Here is a 19,282-nt window from a genome sequence, read left to right on the forward strand (position 1 = left end):
CGTTCACAGGAGGCCCCGCCCTGACGGGAAGCACCTGCCACTCACAGGAGGTGCGGTCCCGGTCCGTGGCAGCTGACCAGGCCTCTGAGCAGCCGCTGAGAGCCGCCCTAGTCATCGCGCATTAGACGCTGGAGTGGACCGCAGTCCAGTCCCTGTGGAGCTGGAGCGTCCGGAGCGTGGGGCAGGGGAGTGGAAGTGGAGACGTGGCGTCTCGGCCTTCGGCTCCTGGGCGGGACTTAGGGTGGGAATTAGAGTGACAGCGGCTTCTGCCCCGTGCCCTGACGGTTTTCAGCTTCCCAGAGTGCATGCTTGAACACCAGCCGCACTTCCTTTAACGGTCTAGTGGACTCAGCGTTCGGGGCTGTTTTGTATTGGGAAATCTGGTTAAGCGGGTTTTGGAGTGGAACTGGGCCCCATAGGACTCCGTGTCTCTCATGGCCTTCGCCGGCCTTACTCAGGTGGCTTTGCCATCTGTCCCGACCTGTGCACACACAGAGGACGGTCTCAGCCAGGCCTCAGGCCGTCCGTCTCGTACCTGTGGTCCCTGTGCACACACACAGGACGCTGTCAGCCGGGCCTCAGGCCATCCATCCCGTTCTGTATACACAAGGAGGGTCTAAGCCGGGTCCTGGGCCATCCGTCCTGTCCCTGGGCACACACACAGGACGCTCTCAGCCAGGTCTTGGTCCATCCGTCTGTCCCTGTGCACACACACAGGACAGTCCCAACGTGTCCTGGGCCATCTGTCCTGTCCCTGTGCACACAGGACAGTCCCAGCCGGGTCCTGGGCCATCTGTCCCGTCCCTGTGCACACACACAGGACAGTCCCAGCCGGGTCCTGGGCCATCTGTCCCATCCCTGTGCACATACACACAGGACAGTCCCAGCCGGGTCCTGGGCCATCCATCCTGTCTCTGTACACACACATACAGGACGGTCCCAACCAGTTCCTGGGCCATCCTCCCATCCCTGTACACACTCACAGGAAGGTCTCAGCCAGGTCCTGGGCCACCCGTCCCGTCCCTGTGCACACATACAGGATGGTCCCGGCCGCGTACTGGGCCTTCCGTCCAGTCCCTGTGCACACACACAGGAAGGTCTCTGCCGTCTCCTGGGCCATCCGTCACGTCCCTGTGCACACACACAGGACGGACTCAGCCGGGCCTCAGTCCATCCGTCTCAAACCTGTAGTCCGTGTGCACACACACAGGAAGGTCTCAGCTGGGTCCTGGACCGTCCGTCCCTTCCCTGTGCACACACACAGGAAGGTCTCAGCCGGGTCCTGGGCCATCCGTCCCGTCCCTGTGCACACACACAGGACGGTCCCAGCGTGTCCTGGGCCATACATCCCGTCCCTGTGCATGCAAAGGAAGGTCTCGGCCGCATCCTGGCCATCCGTCCCATCCCTGTGCACACACAGGACGCTCTCACCTGGGCCTCGGGCCATCCTCCGGTCCCTGTGCACACACACAGGAACGTCTCAGCCGGGTCTTTGTCCATCCGTCCGTCCTTGTGCAAACACACAGGAGGGTCTCAGCCACGTCCTGGGCCATCCGTCCCATCCCTGTGCACACACACAGGACGCTCTCAGCCTGGCCTCAGGCCATACGTCCCGTCCCTGTGTACATCAGGACAGTCTAAGCCGGGCATCAGGCCACCTGTCCCGTCCCTGTGCACACACATACAGGACGGTCCCAACCGGGTCCTGGGCCATCCGTCCCGTCCCTGTACACACACACAGGAAGGTCTCAGCCGGATCCAGGGCCTTCCGTCCCGTCCCTGTGCACACATACAGGACGGTCCCGGCTGCGTACTGGGCCATGTGTCGCGTCCTGTGCACACAGGACGCTCTCAGCCGGGTCCTAGGCCATCCGTCTGGTCCCTTGCACACACACAGGAAGGTGTCAGCTGCCTCCTGGGCCATCCATCACGTCCCTGTGCACACAGGAGGCTCTCAGCCGGACCTCAGGTCACCCGTCCCATCCCTGTGCACACACACAGGATGCTCCCAGCCGGGTCCTGGGCCATTTGTCCCGTCCCTGTGCACACACACAGGACGGTCCCAGCCGGGTCCTGGGCCGTCCGTCCCGTCCCTGTGCACACACACAGGACGTTCTCAGCCGAGCCTCAGACCATCTGTCCCGTCCCTGTGCACACATAAGGGACGGTCCTAGCCGGGTCTTGGGCCATCCGTCCCCTCCCTGTGCACACAGGACACTCTTAGCCGGGCCTCAGGCCATCCATCCTGTTTTGTGTACACATAGGAGGGTCTCAGCCGGGTCCTGGGCCATCCGTCCCGTCCCTGTGCACACATAAGGGAAGGTCCCAGCCGGGTCCTGGGCCATCCTCCCATCCCTGTACACACTCACAGGAAGGTCTCAGCCAGGTCCTGGGCCACCCGTCCCGTCCCTGTGCACTCACACAGGAAGGTCTCAGCCAGGTCCTGGGCCACCCGTCCCGTCCCTGTGCACACATACAGGATGGTCCCGGCCGTCTCCTTGGCCATCCGTCCCGTCCCTGTGCACACACAGGATGGTCTCAGCCGGGTCCTGGGCCATCTGTCCCGTCCCTGTGCACACACACAGGACGCTCTCAGCAGGGCCTCGGGCCATCCGTCCTGTCCCTGTGCACACACACAGGATGGTACTAGCGTGTCCTGGGCCATCTGTCCCGTCCCTGTGCACACACACAAGAAGGTTTCAGCCGCATCCTGGGCCATCCGTCCCGTCCCTCTGCACACACACAGGACGCTCTCAGCCTGGCCTCAGGCCATCTGTCCTGTCCCTCTGTACACACAGAACGGTCTAAGCCGGGCCTCAGGCCATCTGTCCCGTCCCTGGGCACACACATACAGGACGGTCCCAACCAGGTCCTGGGCCATCCGTCCATCCCTGTGCAAACACACAGGACAGTCCCAGCCTGGTCCTGGGCCATCCGTCCCGTCCCTGTGCACACACACAGGATGCTCTCAGCCGCGTCCTGGGCCTTCCGTCCTGTCTCTGTGCACACACACAGGACGGTCTCAGCCGGGCCTCAGGCCGTCCGTCTCGAACCTGTGGTCCCTGTGCACACACACAAGAAGGTCTCAGCCGGGTCCTGGACCGTCCTTCCCGTCCTTGTGCACACAAACAGGACGCTCTAGGCCAGGCCTCAGGCCATCCATCCCGTTCTGCGTACACACAGGAACGTCTCAGCCGCGTCCTGGGCCATCCGTCCCGTCCCTGTGCACACACACAGGACGGTCTCAGCCGGGTCCTGGGCCATCTGTCCCGTCCCTGTGCACACAAACAGGACGGGCTCAGTCGGGTCCTGGGCCATCCGTCCTGTACCTTTCACACACACAGGATGGTCCCAGCCGGGTCCTGGCCCATCTGTCCCGTCCCTGTGCACACAGGACGGTCTCAGCTGGGCCTCAGGCCATCCGTCCCGTCCCTGTGCACACATACAGGACGGGCTCAGTCGGGTCCTGGGCCATCCGTCCTGTCCCTTTCACACACACAGGATGGTCCCAGCCGGGTCCTGGCCCATCTGTCCCGTCCCTGTGCACACAGACAGGACGGTCTCAGCCGGGTCCTGGTCCATCCTTCCTATCCCTGTGCACACACACAGGACCGTCTCAGTCGGGTGCTGGTCCATCCGTCCCGTCCCTGTGCACACACACAGGACGCTCTCAGCTGGGCCTCAGGCCATTTGTCCCATCCCTGTGCACACACACAGGACGGTCTCAGCTGGGCCTCAGGCCATTTGTCCCGTCCCTGTGCACACACACAGGAACGTCTCAGCCGGGTCCTGGCCCATCTGTCCCGTCCCTGTGCACACACACAGGACGCTCTCAGCTGGGCCTCAGACCATCTGTCCCGTCACTGTGGTCCCTGTGCACACACACAGGAAGGTCTCAGACGGGTCCTGGGACGTCTGTCCCTTCCCTGTGCACACACACAGGACGGTCCCAGCCAGGTCCTGGCCCATCTGTCCCGTCCCTGTGCACACATAGAGGAAGGTCTCAGTCAGGTCCTGGGCCATCTGTCCCGTCCCTTTGCACACACACAGGACGGTCTCAGCCGGGTCCAGGGCCTTCCGTCCCGTCCCTGTGCACACATACAGGACGGTCCAAGCCGGGTCCAGGGCCATCCAACCCGTCCATTTGCACACACACAGGACGGTCCCAGCCGTATCCTGGGCCATCCGTCCCGTCCCGGTGCACAGATACAGGATGGTCCCAGCTGGATCCAGGGCCGTCCGTCCCGTCCCTGTGCACACATACAGGACACTCTCAGCAGGGTCCTGGCCCATCCGTCCCGTCCCTGTGCACACACAGGAAGGTCTCAGCCGGCCCTGGGGGCAGATGCCCTGTTTCAGAGCCGAGTTTCCCGCTCCCTGCAGTGGAGGACGTCTGGCTTGATTGGCGGAGAAGAGGTGGCGACGCCAGTGCACACGGGAGTCACGTGTGCAGAGACCCTCAGCAGACTGCTCGGCTGCAGACACACACTCCCCACTCCCTGAGGCTGGGGGAGGGGTGGCACACATTCCAGCAGAGTGCATCTGTCACTGTCGTGCGCACGCTGGATCCCGGCTTGTGGAATAGACTAGACCTTGACTCCCAGGGACCCCGTGGTCTCTGCAGCTGGGGAGGGGTCTGGGTCCCTCTCTGGGCAGGAGAGAGGAGGGAGACAGCTGCAGGAAGCAGTGGGAGTAGCAGCCCCCAGACTGCGCTCAGCCCACCCTGCGAGTTCCCTCTTGCTGCCTCGAGCCTTGTCCCCGGGTCCTCGACGGCGTCCTGGGGTCGGGGAGGCAGAGGAGGGTGAGGAGCTCAGAGCCTGTCCTCGGCTCAGGCTCCTGCAGCCCCCGGCATCGTGCTCCGGAGGTGCCGGCTGAATGCCTGCTCCGAGGGGTGCCGAGACGGGTGAGCCACGCAGCTGTGCAGGGCCCGCCGGGCATGAGGCCTGGCCCGGGGCAGCGCTTCCAAACGCCGTCACTCACAGACCCCGCACCCCCAGCCCCAGCCCCAGCCGGTAGCTGATGCTTTTCACGAGCCTGCAGCCACACAGGACACGGTCCCGAGGAGCAGGAAGTAGAACAGGCACCTTGCGTGTGAAAGGTCAGGGCATTTTGGGGTGAAGAGTGTGCACCAGGGACGGGCACTGCGGCACAGCGGGTTAATGCTGCGCTTGGGACGCAGTGTCCCACATCGGAGTGCAGGTTCCAGTCCTGGCCGCTCCGCTTCTGATGCAGCTTCCTGCTAACCCTCCTGGGGGGCCCCTGGATGGAGTTCCTGGCTCCTGGCTTGCGCCGGCCCTGGCTGTTATAGCATGCTGAGTGTGACCCAGCAGGTGGACGACAGCTCTCTTTCCCAGCAGAGCAGCGGGAGTGCCCTTCTGTGAGAGGAGCGCGGTGCAGGCCGCGCCACCGCTGGCCGGGGGACGGTTCTGCTCCTGCCTCAAGGCCCAGAGTGAGCAGCGTGCTCATTGTGGGGGGCTCAGGTTCCTGCACCTCAGACCCCGGCTCCCCGTGGTCCAGCAGTGACAGCCCTCCCTGTCCCGAGGCACTGGGTCCTCTCAGTTCCCCGTGGTGGCCCCAGCACAGCAAGTGTGGCTACACGGCGACAGCCCGTCTGTTGCCCTCACCAATGCTGTGCTATTGAAAGCTAGGCACAGACAACAGGAGCAGGGACCAGCGCCGGCTGCCCTTTGTCCCCTGGCGTCCCCTGCGCCTCTGTGTGCCCCTGCCGGTGAGGGCTGTGGCCGCCCCACTCAGGTCAGCGTCCTGAGCCATCTGACCCGACCCGAGCAGCCCCCCATGAGGAAAGCGGAACCCAGCTCTAGGACACAGCACCGCCAACTGTCGGCCAAACACATGGAACTCCAGCAGATCGGCCTGTTTGTTTAAAGGGGAGGACGGGCGGGTCTCACCTTGGGTGATGGCCTGGGGGATTCACAGCGACCGCTCCGCCGTGCCAAGGCTGTCCTCACACCCTGTGCCGCTCTGTGCCTGTCCTTACGCTCTGTGCTGCGCGTGTGTCCAGACGTTCCCTCCAGCGAGGGATCTGAGCCTGTGCCGTCAGGGCCGGCGCCGCCCCCGTCTGACTGGACCCTTCTCCTTGCAGGTCGATCCGGGCCACAAACCCCTCGGAGCACACGGTGATCCTCGCGGTGGCGTCCCAGGCGTAAGCGCTGGCTCACCCCCCCCCCCCCGTCCCCGCCCCCGCCCCCGGCCGGGAGGGCGTTCCCTTGCAAGCCCTTGTCTCCTGGTGTCTGAGCTCACGGAGGACGCACGGCCCGGGTGCCCGGTGCCCTGGTACCGGCGTCCGAGGTTGCTGGGCTTTGCTTGCGGGGTGACCGCTGTTCCCATGCTCACCCAACTTCAGGGGGAAGGCGTTTGCTGTGGGGGGGGCGTCTGGGAGGAACGTCCCGTGGGGGTTTATGGGAAGGGGCTTACTCCACACGTGGGCGGGCACAGGGGTGCCTGCGTGAATGAGGGCAGCAGCGGTTATGCCGGGTTGGATGGGACAAAGGGACTCGGGGCTGAGGCGCTGCTCTCCGGGTTTGTGGTAGGAAATGAGGAGTCAGCAGAAGTGGGGGGTGCAGGAGGCTGCAGGGGTCCAGCTCTTCGTGAGAAGCAGAACTGCTGAGGTCCCCTGATGGCTGTTGAGAGCTTCAGAGAGGAGACCACTCGACCAGGACCCGGGGCCCGTGGGCTTGGCCCCGTTGCTGCGCTTGGAACGGGCGCGGGTTCTGCAGGGGGCAGTGGGGGAAGGCAGAACACACACAGGAAGGGGCAGGGCCGCTCCAGACAGGGTCCCACCGTCTGCCCAGCAGGGGGTCGCACTCCCCCGCTCACCCCTTCAGGACTCCTGCCTGGAGTCCCCTCCCCTCCCAGGGTCTCCTCCTGGGAGCTCCCTGTCCTTGAGCCTGAGCTGCCCTGGGCTGGGGTCCAGAGAAAGTGAGGGAGCCGCCCTCGGTGGGCGATGAGACCCCAGGGCGGTGACTGGGGGAGCTGAGACGTGCGGCCAGCCGCCTCCTGCCCTCTCTCCGGGCTCTGGGGACCCCTGGGGTCTTGGACACAAGGCGTGCCAGGCCACAGGGGCCAGGAGCAACGCTCCCGTGTTGCTCCTCTAGCAGAACCACGTGCCTTCCTTAGCCAGTGCGGATTATGGGATCCCCTTTGCCTTGTGCTTCCCCTGTTAGAGGACAAGAGCAGTGAGTACAGATGAGCGGCAGCCCCCTCCCCCCATCCTGCCCTCCCTCGCACCTGTCTCTGTGCCCTGTCAGTCTGGCTCTCCGGGCAGTGGGACCTGGAGCTGGTGCGGGGAGGGGGGAGTGGGGGCAGCTTCCCTGCAGGCAGGGGTCTGTGTTAGGAGTTTTCCGCCTGTGTTCTGTCTGTTTCTACCCAACCCCTGTCTTCCACTGCTGCTCCCTGATGTGGGGGTGTGTCCCCCATGTTAGCCGTGAGCTGTCTCGGGTTCTTTCTCACTCTGGCGATGGCCCAGTGACCCACGCTTGCACCTGCACTCAGACTGAAGTGGTGAGACTCGGCCCCAGGCTCAGTGGAGGACACCGTCTCAGGAAATAGTCTGCAGGATCTGTTTTCCTTTGCCCCCTGTACCCCTGCGACGCCTTGCTTGCCTCTGGCTGAGGGGCCCTGCCGCCGTGGGGAGTGGGACCCAGCTCGGGCCTGGGCTGGGACCTATGCTCCCAGCAGGCTTTGCGGCAGCGGTGTCAGGATGAGCAGTGCACCTGCCGTGTCCCTTCCGGGGCCTGCTCCACACACTCCCTCGGCTGCTGTGTCCTCCAGTGCGGTGCGTTCTGTGCATCTCGGAGGCAGGCGTGGGGTCCGAGTCCCTGGAGGCAGCCCTGCCCCACACCCCGGCCAGGAAGTCACCTTGGGGGCCAGCGCCCACCCCGGGTTCCGGATGTGGAGCTGGCTCCTGTCTGCTGAGTGACGCTTCTGCTCTGCTGCAGATCCGATGACCACGAAGAGGCCTCTGTCCTCCCTCTCCTCCACGCGGGCTTCAATCGGGTACGTACGACCCCCACCCCTCGGAGGACTGTCGGGGGCCCGAGCCCCGGGGCTGCGAGGGAAAGGTGCTGCCCACACTTTGACCTTGTCCTCTCGTAGCCTCCCTCGCCTCACAGCCCACGTGTGATGCCACGTAAACTCACCTCACCGGTCTCGGGCCACATCTGGTAGTCCCACCATCATCTTGCAGTTGTCTGTCCAGTCGTGAGCTGTGACGGGTGTGTGTGTGTGTGTGTGTGTGTGGTGACACTGCGTGAGTCCTCCAAGGCAGCACTCGGGGCTGGTGTGCACAGGACCCAGCCAGAGCTGACGCCCTGGGCACAGCCCCGTGACAGCCAAGGGCATCCTGTGACCTGGTTCACGCCGTAGCCCCCAGCAAAGGACGGGCTGCCGAGTGACAGCTGTGAGAGAACACCAGTGTAGGACTGATTACGCCCAGGAGCTCGGTACCTGTGCTTTCTTGGCCAGGGTCCCGCCACAGGCGCTGGCCTGGAGGCAAAGCTGCGTGTGTAGAGATGGGAGGGAATTTTGAAGGAAGAGGAAGGGGTGGGAACAGATTACCAAAGCATGTGTGTTCAAAGGAAGTATAACTTAGAGTATGAAAACAAGCTCCCTTTGTACAAGACCTGCTTGTTTAATTAAGAGGCACTGTTACAGAGAGAGAGAGAGAGAGGCTTTCGACTGCCGGACAGTGGCTGGAGCTGGGCTGACCGAAGCCAGGAGCTTCCTCCTGCTTGGGTGCAGGGGCTCGAGCACCCGGGCACTTGCGCTGCTTTCCCAGGCTGTAGCAGAGAGCTGGACGGGAAGTGGAGCAGCCGGGACCCACGTAACAGGATGCCTGCACTGCACCTTGGCTTGCCCTGTGTGCCATGGCGCGGCTCCAGATAACGGGCCCTGGAGGGGAGGCCCTGGCTTCGAACGTGTGAACCCTGCACGGCAAGTGTTTCAGTACTGCCGTTAGAGAAGGGAAAGGCCCCCTTTGGAGCACAGCGGGGCAGGCCCACGGCTGGCTTGGGCAGCATTTGCTGTCTGACGACTGATGTCACGCGCGGAGAACTCCCGGCTCAGACAGACGTCCGCACGGAGAACTCTGAGTGACGGCTGCTCCGAGGACGCCGACGCCCAGTGTGGACACGGAGCGGCTGAGCCCGCAGACTCCCAGCCGGCCGCTCACGGGCTGCCCTGCCTGTGTGGCTCCTCTGCCGGAGGCTCGGGACTCGGAGACGGAGATGCAGTGCAGTGTGTTCACAGCGGTGCCGGTGTGCCTGGCGGCTTCAGAGAGCTGCCGTGGGTGCTTTAAGCAGCGGTGCCCCGCAGCCTGCGCTGACCCCGGCCCTCGGCTTGTAGACCCTGGAGCAGCAGTCGGTGCTGCGCTTGGCTGTGCTCCCGCGTGGGCCTGGCTCTGTGCTCGTAGTCCCGGGCGGCCCTGTGCGTTTCTGGGTGGGGCTGAGTGGCTCTGGTGATCCGTGTTCGTGGCCGGTGGGTTTGGAGGCGGCATAGTTTGTAGGGACAGCGTCTGCGGCAGAGGCTGAGGGCCGGTGCTCCTGATGGGATTTAGCACGGCAACTGTGTTTCCTTTCCACGGCTTTGCAGCCTGTGCACCGCTGAACGCAGCGTCCGCCACGCAAAAACAGCCCCCCGTGGGGGTCTGGGGCCCGGTCAAGGCCGTGGACCAGGGCAGCCGGGTGTCCCTGCAGCAGCTCTGCCTGACCGCTGAGCCACAGGATCGGCGTGCTGAGCGCCACGCGGCTTTTCTCCTTTTTTAGACGTAATCCTGCCTTGGCAGCTCTCTCCCCGAGCGCTGTCCAAATGTGCCAGCCGCTCTAGCCTTGGTGAGGTGGCTCCCATTGTATCACGGCATCTGCGAAGCCCGGCCCTGGATTGGCAGGCAGCGGGCCAGCGCTGCAGGCTCTGGTCCTGAGTGCGATCCAGGAACAGCCTGTGCCGTAAAACACGCCATAGTGACTCCCTTGAAGCCGGCCGAGCCACACACACAGGGCTGGCGGTGCCAAGGCTGAGCCCGGCTGGGCCCGTGAGAAGCCGGCGCCGCAGCAAAGTTTGCCTCTGTCTGTCATGCCTGGGGGTGCCTCTCCCTCTGTGGGAAACGATGCTTACGGCATTCGGCGAGGACGTGGGGGGCTCTGCCTGGGTGCGGGGCCGGCTGCGGCAGCTGTGGGCGTGGCTTGCCTGCACGGGCTCCGAGAGGAGGAAGCCGGCCACGAGTGACCGTCTCTGAGGCCCAGTGCCAGGAGGGCGTCTTCCCTCCGGCCGCAGGTTTTGCTGTGTTCTCCGTTCTCATGGCGAGGGGCGTGGCTCCCAGCAGCCCTGGCTGCCAGGGCTCCCAGTCGTGCCGAGGGCAGAGACCCCGCACGTCGCTGCGGCGCCGTGTCTCTGTGAGGCGTCGGCTGGCGACACTCAGGTGTGGTACGGTTGTCCTCGCTGTCCTCTCCAGGACCCACGTCCTCAGCGCTTGAGCCTCCCGGAGGATGGCGTGGGGATCGCACACGCCTAAGCAGGCCTTGTGGGGAGCAATCCGGACTAGACTGAGTTACTGGAATTAAGACTTATTCTATGCATCTGCTCTCCCACAATATGGCGCTGGGAGAGAAGTAAACAGCTTCTACACAGCTGCCTCCAGTTCAACCAATAAACTGTAGGACTTGCTCCTGATTGGAGAGCAGCAAACTCGGCGTGTGGGCAGCCGAGTTGGGATTGGCAGAGGAGGACTATAAAGGAGGAGAGAGACGGCATGCACCAGGAACATCTAAGGGGAACATCTGAAGGAACACCTGTGCAGCCCCCGAGAAAGCCGGCCGGCGGTGTGCCGCTCCCCTGCGGAAGTGGGGAATGTGGCCAGGGGGAACCGCCCTTCCACGGAGGTGGAAGGGACAGTAGCCAACCCGGGAAGAACCAGCAGCAAACCCGGGGAGGGCCGAGCAGACGAAAGAACAGCGCAGGGTCCTGTGTCGTTCCTCTGTGAAGAGGGGGAGCGACATAATGGTGCCGTGACTCGGATAGGAAACCTGACTCGGATATGAAGCCTAGGACGGATAGGAAACTTAGGAGGGAAGAAATGGGAAGAACTGGGAAAATACCGGAGAGAGAGACTAGCAAACAGCCTAGGGAAAAGCTGGACGGAAAAGGTGCCAGAAGAAGCTATTGAAAGCCTAGGCATAGACTTGGATACGGACTGTGGGAAAGAAGTTAGGATTGAAAGCGAAAGTGAAAGCTTTCATAGACTCGGATGCGGACTATGGCGGGGAAGCTAGGAGATTGAAAGCGAAAGTGAAACCTGGAGGAGGCTTGGACTCGGATACGGACTGTGGGGAGTAGCCAGGAGAAATGAGAGGAATATTGTTGGAAGAAAACTTAAGGAAACATACCGGGTAGAGAAAAATGTTAGGGAGGATGAAGCCACGAGTGCAGGCCGAGGCGGAGACATAAGCCACCTTGGAATTCTTCAAGTCACCCCGGGGAGCAAGAGGCGAAGATCTGGAACCAGAGGCAGAGACGTGGGCCGCCAGATTGAAATTCGCCAGGTTAGTCCGTGGAACTTGGACTGAATGCCGGTGGTGGCGGAAACATTCGCGGAAGCCGCTGCGTGCAGAGAGAGCACGGGGCGTGAATAGACAGGGAACGCGGGGCTGGCGCGAGGCCGTGGTGCGGGCGCGAAGTGCGTGGAGACCGCGGAGCGTGCGCGCGAAGCCGAGCCGCGCAGAGCCGGGAGCCCGCCGGCGGGGCGAGGCGCCGGGAAGCCGCGCAGAGCCGTGAAGCTGCTGCGGGGCGAGGTGCCGAGAAGCAGCCTCGGGGCGAGCGCCGCCGGGAAGCCGCAGGGATAAGAGAAACAGAAGTTTAGAAGTAAAATGAGAGAAATAGGAATGCTGGAAGATAGAAGTAAAATGAGAGAAATAGGAATGCTGGAAGATAGAAGTAAAATGGGAGAAATAGGAATGCCCGGAGATAGAGAAATAGAGAAATAGAAAGGCCTCCCCTCAACATGGCAATGTGAGAGCTTGGATTCGGTCTGCCTGATTAAGTGAGGCGATGAGCACCTGCGGGCGGCTAGCAGCTTATGCGCCGCAGGTCACCGAAGACAGGCACGAATTAACATCAGTAAGGCCTCCCCACAATACCGCAATTAGAAGGCTTGGATTCGGTCTGCCTGATTAAGGCGGTAAGCACCAGCAAGCAGCTCGACCAGAGTATGAGCTGCAGGTCACCGAAGATAGGCACGAATCAACACCAATAAGTCTCCCCACAATACGGCAATGAGAAGGCTCGGATTCGGTTTGCCTGATTGTTAGGGCTTGTAAGCCCCTGCGGGCAGAGCAGAGCATGCGCTGCAGGGCACCGAATACAGGCACGCATCAGCGCCTAAAAACCTCCTCACAACATGGCGAAGAGAGGACCCGGATTCGGTTTGCCTGATTGATAGGACTTGTAAGAACCTGTGGCAACTCTAGCAAGCGGAGCAGAGTGTGTGCCACGGGGCACCGAAGACAGGCGCGTATCAATGCCAAAAATAAAAAGAAAGGGGGATCTGTGGGGAGCAATCCGGACTAGACTGAGTTACTGGAATTAAGACTTATTCTGTGCATCTGCTCTCCCACAATATGGCGCTGGGAGAGAAGTAAACAGCTTCTACACAGCTGCCTCCAGTTCAACCAATAAACTGTAGGACTTGCTCCTGATTGGAGAGCAGCGAACTCGGCGTGTGGGCAGCCGAGTTGGGATTGGCGGAGGAGGACTATAAAGGAGGAGAGAGACGGCATGCACCAGGAACATCTAAGGGGAACATCTGAAGGAACGCCTGTGCAGCCCCCGAGAGAGCCGGCCGGCGGTGTGCCGCTCCCCCGCGGAAGTGGGGAATGTGGCCAGGGGGAACTGCCCTTCCACGGAGGTGGAAGGGATAGTAACCAACCCGGGAAGAACCAGCAGCAAACCCGGGGAGGGCCGAGCAGACGAAAGAACAGCGCAGGGTTCAGTGTCGCTCCTCCACGAAAACGGGGAGCGACAAGGCCTGCTGCAGACGGGCAGCCGCCTGTATGGTACCCACAGAGCCCAGGCCAGCGTGAGTGCAAAGTGAGCGGTGGCGTGGCTTGGGGGTGGACACGGACACGCACCTGTCTCCGGCGCAGGTGCCGCTTTCGGCCCGCACGCTTCCCGCTCACTGTTGGTGAAGCTGTGTCTGGGGACCCCACCGGTGGAGGCCCGCTGGCCGTGCAGGTCGCCTGTCTGGGAGCTTGGCTGGAACCTCACCATGTTTATCCTTGCTGTGGATAAGGGGAGCGAGTCTCCCTCCCTGTGTGGTAGGCTTCCCGCTTCCCCTAGCACGTCCCTCACCCGGACGCCGGGGACCAGAGGCCCAGGGACGGCGAAGGGCTATGCAGGAGTCCGTGGGGGAAGCCGTCGCTCCTGATGTGTGGGGTCTGAGAGTGTGTGAGTGCGACTCTGTGTATAGGGGTGTGTGTGTGTGTGAGTGCATGGATGTGAGCGTGTGTATGTGTGAGTATGGGTGCGTGGAATGTGAGAGTGTGAGTGTGGCTGTGGGTGTGTGTGTGTGTGTATGGGTATGTGGAATGTGAGAGTGCGAGTGTGGCTGTGGGTGTGTGTATGGGTGTGTGGAGTGAGTGTTGCGAGTGTGGCTGTATATGCGGGTGTGTGTGTGAGTGCATGGAGTGTGAGCATGTGTATGTGTGTGTATGGGTGCGTGGAATGTAAGAGTGCGAGTGTGACTGTGGGTGTGTGGGTGTGTGTATTGGTGTGTGGAGTGAGTGTTGCAAGTGTGACTATATGTGGGTGTGTGTGGATGTGTGTGTATTTGTGGGTGTGTGGAGTGTGTGTGCGAGTGTGACTGTATATGTGCGTGTGTGTATATTTGTGGGTGTGTAGAGTTTGAGTGCTTCTGAGAGTCTGTATGCACTGCTGTGTGGGACTTTGTGGAGGGTGTGTGTGTGTGAGTGTGTGAGTATATTGTGAGTGTGTATTTGTAGGTCTGTGCAGGCTGTGTATTGCATCTCTAAGTCTGGAGTATGTGGGTGTGTGAGAGTCTATATGCACTGCTGTGTATCTGAGATAATGTGTGTTCTGTGTGTATGAAAGCGTGTATTGTGAGTGTGCATATGTAAGTCTGTGGGTTGTGTGTATTGTGAGTGTGTATCTGGAGTATGTGTGAGTGTAAGGGTGTATTGTGAGTGTGTATGTGAAGTCTGTGTGTGATTATTTTGAGTATGTATCTGGAATGTGTGTGAGTGTAAGGGTGTATTGTGAGTGTGTATGTGTAAGTCTGGCTGTGTGAGTATTGTGAGTGTGTATTGTGGAGTGTGAGTGTGTAAGAAGGTATATCTTATAACTGTGGAGTATGCATATGTGTGAGTGTGTAACAGTGCATTATGAGTGTATATGGTGTAAATGTGGGGTGTGCGTATGTGTGGAGTGTATGTAAAAGTGTATTGTGACTGTGTATCTTGGGAGTGACTGTTGGGTGTGCATGTGTGTGAGTGTGTATGAGCGTGACTGTGTGAAGAGCGAGCCCCACTGCCCCTGGCCTCCTTGGTTGGAGGAACCCTAGCAAGTGCGTCTGCGCCCAGCCCTGGTTCTGCGCTCTGCTGATCTGGAGACAGAAGCAGGCGACCCGACAGTCAGGAATCCTCTTCTTGCAGTCAGGAATCCTCGTCCCACACTAAGCAAAAAGCAAACTGAACAGTTTGCTTAGCCACACGCTTAGAGTTTGGCGTGATGTGTGTTTGTGTAGATTGAAATGCAAGCCTAAGAAGAATTGTCCTTCAGTCTGTTTCCTGACTGCTTTTTACCTGCTGTTTTTCCTGACTCCACCGTTTGCTGTGAAGTTTTGTCTTGTTCATGCTAGAAAGGTGCTCCGTTTACGGTATTTCCTGCTCTAGTAATACAGTACATGGTGGTAGGTGCAAACAATACTTGGGGGTCAGCACCAGGTTAGACCACCACCTGGGACGCCCCCATCCTACACTGCAGTGAGTGTGTGTGTGGTGTGTGTGTGAGTATGCGTGTGCCCGTCCTACACTGCAGTGTGTATGTGGTGTGTTTGGGTTTGTGTGAGTACATGTGTGCCCGTCCTACACTGGAGTCTGTGTATGCGGTGTGTGTGGGTGTGTGTGTGAGTATGCGTGTGCCCGTCCTACACTGCAGTGTTATGTGTGGGTGTGAGTACATGTGTGCCCGTCCTACACTGCAGTGTGTATGTGGTGTGTGTGGGTGTGAGTACGCATGTGCCCGTCCTACACTGCAGTGTGTATGTGGTGTGTGTGGGTGTGTGTGAGTACGTGTGTGCTGTCCTACCCTGCAGTGTTATGTGTGGGTGTGTGTATGTGTGTGCCCGTCCTACCCTGCAGTGAGTGGTGCTCGTGCACACCAGGTGTCAGCCCACCCATGGTGCCCGTGCACACTGGGTGTCAGCCCGCCCATGGTGCCCGTGCACACAGGGTGTGAGCCTGCCCCTTGTACCCATGCATACTGGGCATCAGCCCACCCCTGTACCCGTGCACATGAGATGTCAGCCTGCACGTTGTGTCAGTGCACACCAGGTGTCAGCCCGCCCAGTGCCCGTGTGCACCGGGTGTCAGCCCGCCCCTCATACCCGTGCACACCAGGTGTCAGCCCGCCCAGTGCCCGTGCACACCAGGTGTCAGCCCGCCCAGTGCCCGTGTGCACCGGGTGTCAGCCCGCCCCTCATACCCGTGCACACCGGGTGTCAGCCCGCCCGTCATGCCTTTGCCCACCTCTGATCCGGGGGTTGCCTTGTCTCTGGCCTGCACGTGAGCTCCGCTCCCTCGTGGGGCGCAGCGCAGGAGCAACAGCAGAGGGCAGGTGTGGTTTCGTGAGTCACGTCAGTGCCACAGGGAGCCGGGAGAGGTCTGCGGACAGCGCGGCTGGGGGGCGGTTTTCGCCCTGGTGTGTTTATCCCAGGGACGTGCACCCCGCCTCTGTTGGGGGCAGGGACGGGTGCGGCGTCGCCTGCCCCGATGTCCCGGATGCTGGAGCACTCGGCCAGCTCCTGGTTGTGTCTGGAGTTCTCACGCAGCAGTCAGGGAACCCGCAGGGCAGCGCGCGCTCTGCGACTCAGCGTGGCCGCATGCCCCTCACTGCCCCTCTGCTTTCCTCCCAGAGGTTCGTGGAGAACAGCAGCGTGACCGCCTGCTACAACGAGCTCATCCAGATCGGGCATGGGGAGGTCCGCTCGCAGTTCAAGCTACGGTGAGTGACGGGGCAGCGTGCACGCACAGCGTCCACACGTGCTCTCAGTCCACAGCGCTCACATGTGTGACGTCCACACGTGCCCCATGTCCACACGCGCTCTCAGTCCACAGCGCTCACCTGTCCACACATGTTCACACGCATGACATCCACACGTGCTCACATGGCCACACATGCTCACAGTCCACACGCGCTCACATGTCCACACATGCTCACAGTCCACACACACTCACCTGTCCACACGTGCTCACAGTCCACACGTGTTCACACATGCACAGTGCTCACAGTCCACACATGCTCACATGCATGATGTCCACACGCGCTCACATGTCCACACATGCTCACAGTCCACACGTGCTCACATGTGTGACATCCATACTTGCTCACACGTCCACAGTGCTCACACTCCACACATGCTCACAGTCCACATGTGCTCAGTCCACACATGTTCACATGTCCACACGTGCTCAGCCCACAGTGCTCACACTCAACACATGCTCACATGTCCACACATGTTCACACATCCACACATGCTCACATACACAGTGTCCACACATGCTCCCATGTCTACACATGCTCACATGTCCACATGTGATCACAGTGCTTACAGTCCACAGTGCTCACATGTCCACATTTGTTCACACATCCACACGTGCTCACACATCCACACATGCTCACACACACAGTGTCCACACGTGCTCACACATCCACACGTGCTCACAAGTCCACATTTGTTCACACGTATGGCGTCTGCACATCCCCACACGTCCACATGTCCTCACGTGTCCACGCGTCCAAACGTGCTCACAGGTGACGGCGAGTGACACCATGTGACACCAGCAGGAGGCGCCAGTTCTGAAGTCACCAGGCTGATGGGTGCTGTTCACAGCCGAGTCCCGGGGTGTCGGCTGTGGGTGGGTAGCGGTAAACAGTGGGGTCTGTGCCGGGGCTCCCTGGGTGACGTGGGATCAGCTGTTAGTGTTTCCTCCTTTGACTGAATTTTCCATGATTTGCTGCTATTTGGAACCTTGCAGCTTAGGGAAAGGTTTCATTTTGTACAGTTAGGCTGGGTTGGTGCAAGCTCGGAGGCTGCTTCCTGGGGCCGTGCCTGGACTGTGGGCACGGGTGCGGGTGTTTGTGGTGCTGCCAGTGTTGCTGTGCACCTGCCGGCTGTCTCCCGGGGCCGGCGAGTGGCTTTGCGGTTATGTGGCGCTGTAGCCTCCGCCCACGCTCTTGACCGGACGGGCTTTCCCGGGGCCTGGCTGGGGCAGGATGCCGGGCTCGGTTCCGTCTGCCTCAGGGCCCACCTGCGTGTCAGTGTCCTCGCTCCTGCCCGGGCTGTGCAGGCTCCACCCTGGCCTGCCGATTGGACCCTGGAGAGCCGGGCAGGGGGCAGCTCCTGTCGCCTGTTCCCAGCAGCTTCAGGGCTGGCGGAGGCCCAGCGGCCCCTGCCCCGCCTGGCGCTGCCCCCGGGAGCCCGGTCGGCTCCGGCTCAGCACAGGAGGAGGAAGGGGAGTGCGTGGCAGCTGTGAATCCTCCCTTGTGCGTTATTTTTGTGCTCAGAGGTGCCGAGAGCCGCTTCAACTTGTCCTGCGTCCTTGGAAGCCAGCGGATCGCAGGAGCCCAGGACCGGGGAGGGGGCGCTGTCGCCTTCCAGCGGCTCCGAGCTCTGAGCAGTCGCACGGGGACAGCAGTCGCTTTCTTAGGTGGAAACTGTGAGAAAAGGGTGTCGGAGCAGTGGGAACTCGGGGGTTTTAAAGCCTCCGGTGAGGAAAGTTGCCGGAGACTTCGGTGAACACCCAAGCCTCTTTGTACCTGTGTGTTTATTGGCTTCAGCAGACTTCATAGATGTTTCTAGAAACAGCATCGCCCTTCTCCGGTATCCTGTGGCTTTAACCCTCGTGTCCTGTGGCTGATGCCTGGGAGTCTCTAGTTGTCTGAGGGCACCAGGACTTGGTGAGTTCGCGTAGGTTTTTCGGTCATAAACAGAGTTAGAAAGAGAGGTTTGCAGTGTTTTCTGTCTTCCCCGCGCATTGGCCAGAGTGGGGCACCAGCAGTGCGACACCTCACTGTCAGCCAAGTCCCCCACCCTGGCGGGAAGTGTGACAGGGAGGGAGGGCCAGGTGCCGCAGGGCCGGGCTCAGCGACGTTAGGGGCCCTTGTCCAGCCTGAGCGGGGCAGAGGCAGGCCTGGCAGTGTGCGGTCAGCCGCGAGCGTGGCCAGCAGGAGCAGGTGGGCGTGCTGCTGGCATCCGCTCAGACGCCGGGCGCACAGGCCTGCTCGGGGCCTCCTGGGCTCAGGCCTGTTTGTGTCCAAGCTCCCAACACCTGGGGGCCTACGGCTCTTCGGCCTCGCTGCCTGGAGCTGCTTTGGAGAGCTGGGCTGGCAGTTGAAGTCCTAGTGAGTCGGCTCACCCTGTGAGTGCAGGCCAGTGTAGACCTGAGCTGGGACGGCCATGACCCGGGAGGGAGGGTTTGCCTGGTGCACCAGTCCTCTCGCCCGCTGTACCGGCCTCAGCTGTTGCTTTTGGGCTGTTCTGACGCCGTCTCACCCAGGCCGTTTCCCTGGGGTGTGTGTGTGCACACGTGGGCGTGGCTTCACTCTGCCTGATCTGCCACACCCTCCCTGGGCTCTTAGGGCATTCAAGGACACTGGGGCATCCCCCCATGCTGGTGGGGGCAGACAGCTGCGGCGTTTCCTGCGGACTGGAAGGTGAGGCTCCCACGTCCGCAGTGCCAGAATAATTGTGGTCTGATCTGCAAAGCTGTTCGCGACAGTCCCACCCCGGCTGCAGCTCAGTGTGTGCCGGCACGTGTGTGCGGACCGTATTTTTATTTCACTAGGGTTGTAGGCGCCGGATCTGTGCTCCCATGTGAAGGTTGCATGACGTACAATGGCTTTCAGAGGCGCAGGAACTAAGCCACGTGCCCATGTCTGTCTGGTGAGCTCTGCTGGACAGAGGGATGTGTGAGACAGTCTGTGGTCACCCGGGCCAGGTGATGACCGTTTCCCTCCTCGTGTGCCTGCACCTCTC

General features: G+C 61.3%; 1 protein-coding gene across 11 annotated transcripts in view; it reads left to right on the forward strand.

Annotated features, from left to right (window-relative positions):
* Positions 1 to 19,282, forward strand: part of PDE8B (phosphodiesterase 8B) — a 198,728-nt gene that overhangs the window by 135,758 nt on the left and 43,688 nt on the right. For all 11 annotated transcript variants that reach the window (XM_089312885.1, XM_089312886.1, XM_089312884.1 and 8 more), the window contains exons 4-6: positions 6,104 to 6,163; positions 7,959 to 8,016; positions 16,160 to 16,248. In XM_089312885.1, coding sequence (XP_089169011.1) covers positions 6,104 to 6,163; positions 7,959 to 8,016; positions 16,160 to 16,248 — 207 coding nt within the window. The remainder of the gene's footprint in view (positions 1 to 6,103; positions 6,164 to 7,958; positions 8,017 to 16,159; positions 16,249 to 19,282) is intronic.

Source organism: Oryctolagus cuniculus, chromosome 14, assembly GCF_051225735.1.
Source record: "Oryctolagus cuniculus isolate XC-2025 breed Fujian yellow rabbit chromosome 14, ASM5122573v1, whole genome shotgun sequence".
NCBI lineage: Eukaryota > Metazoa > Chordata > Mammalia > Lagomorpha > Leporidae > Oryctolagus > Oryctolagus cuniculus.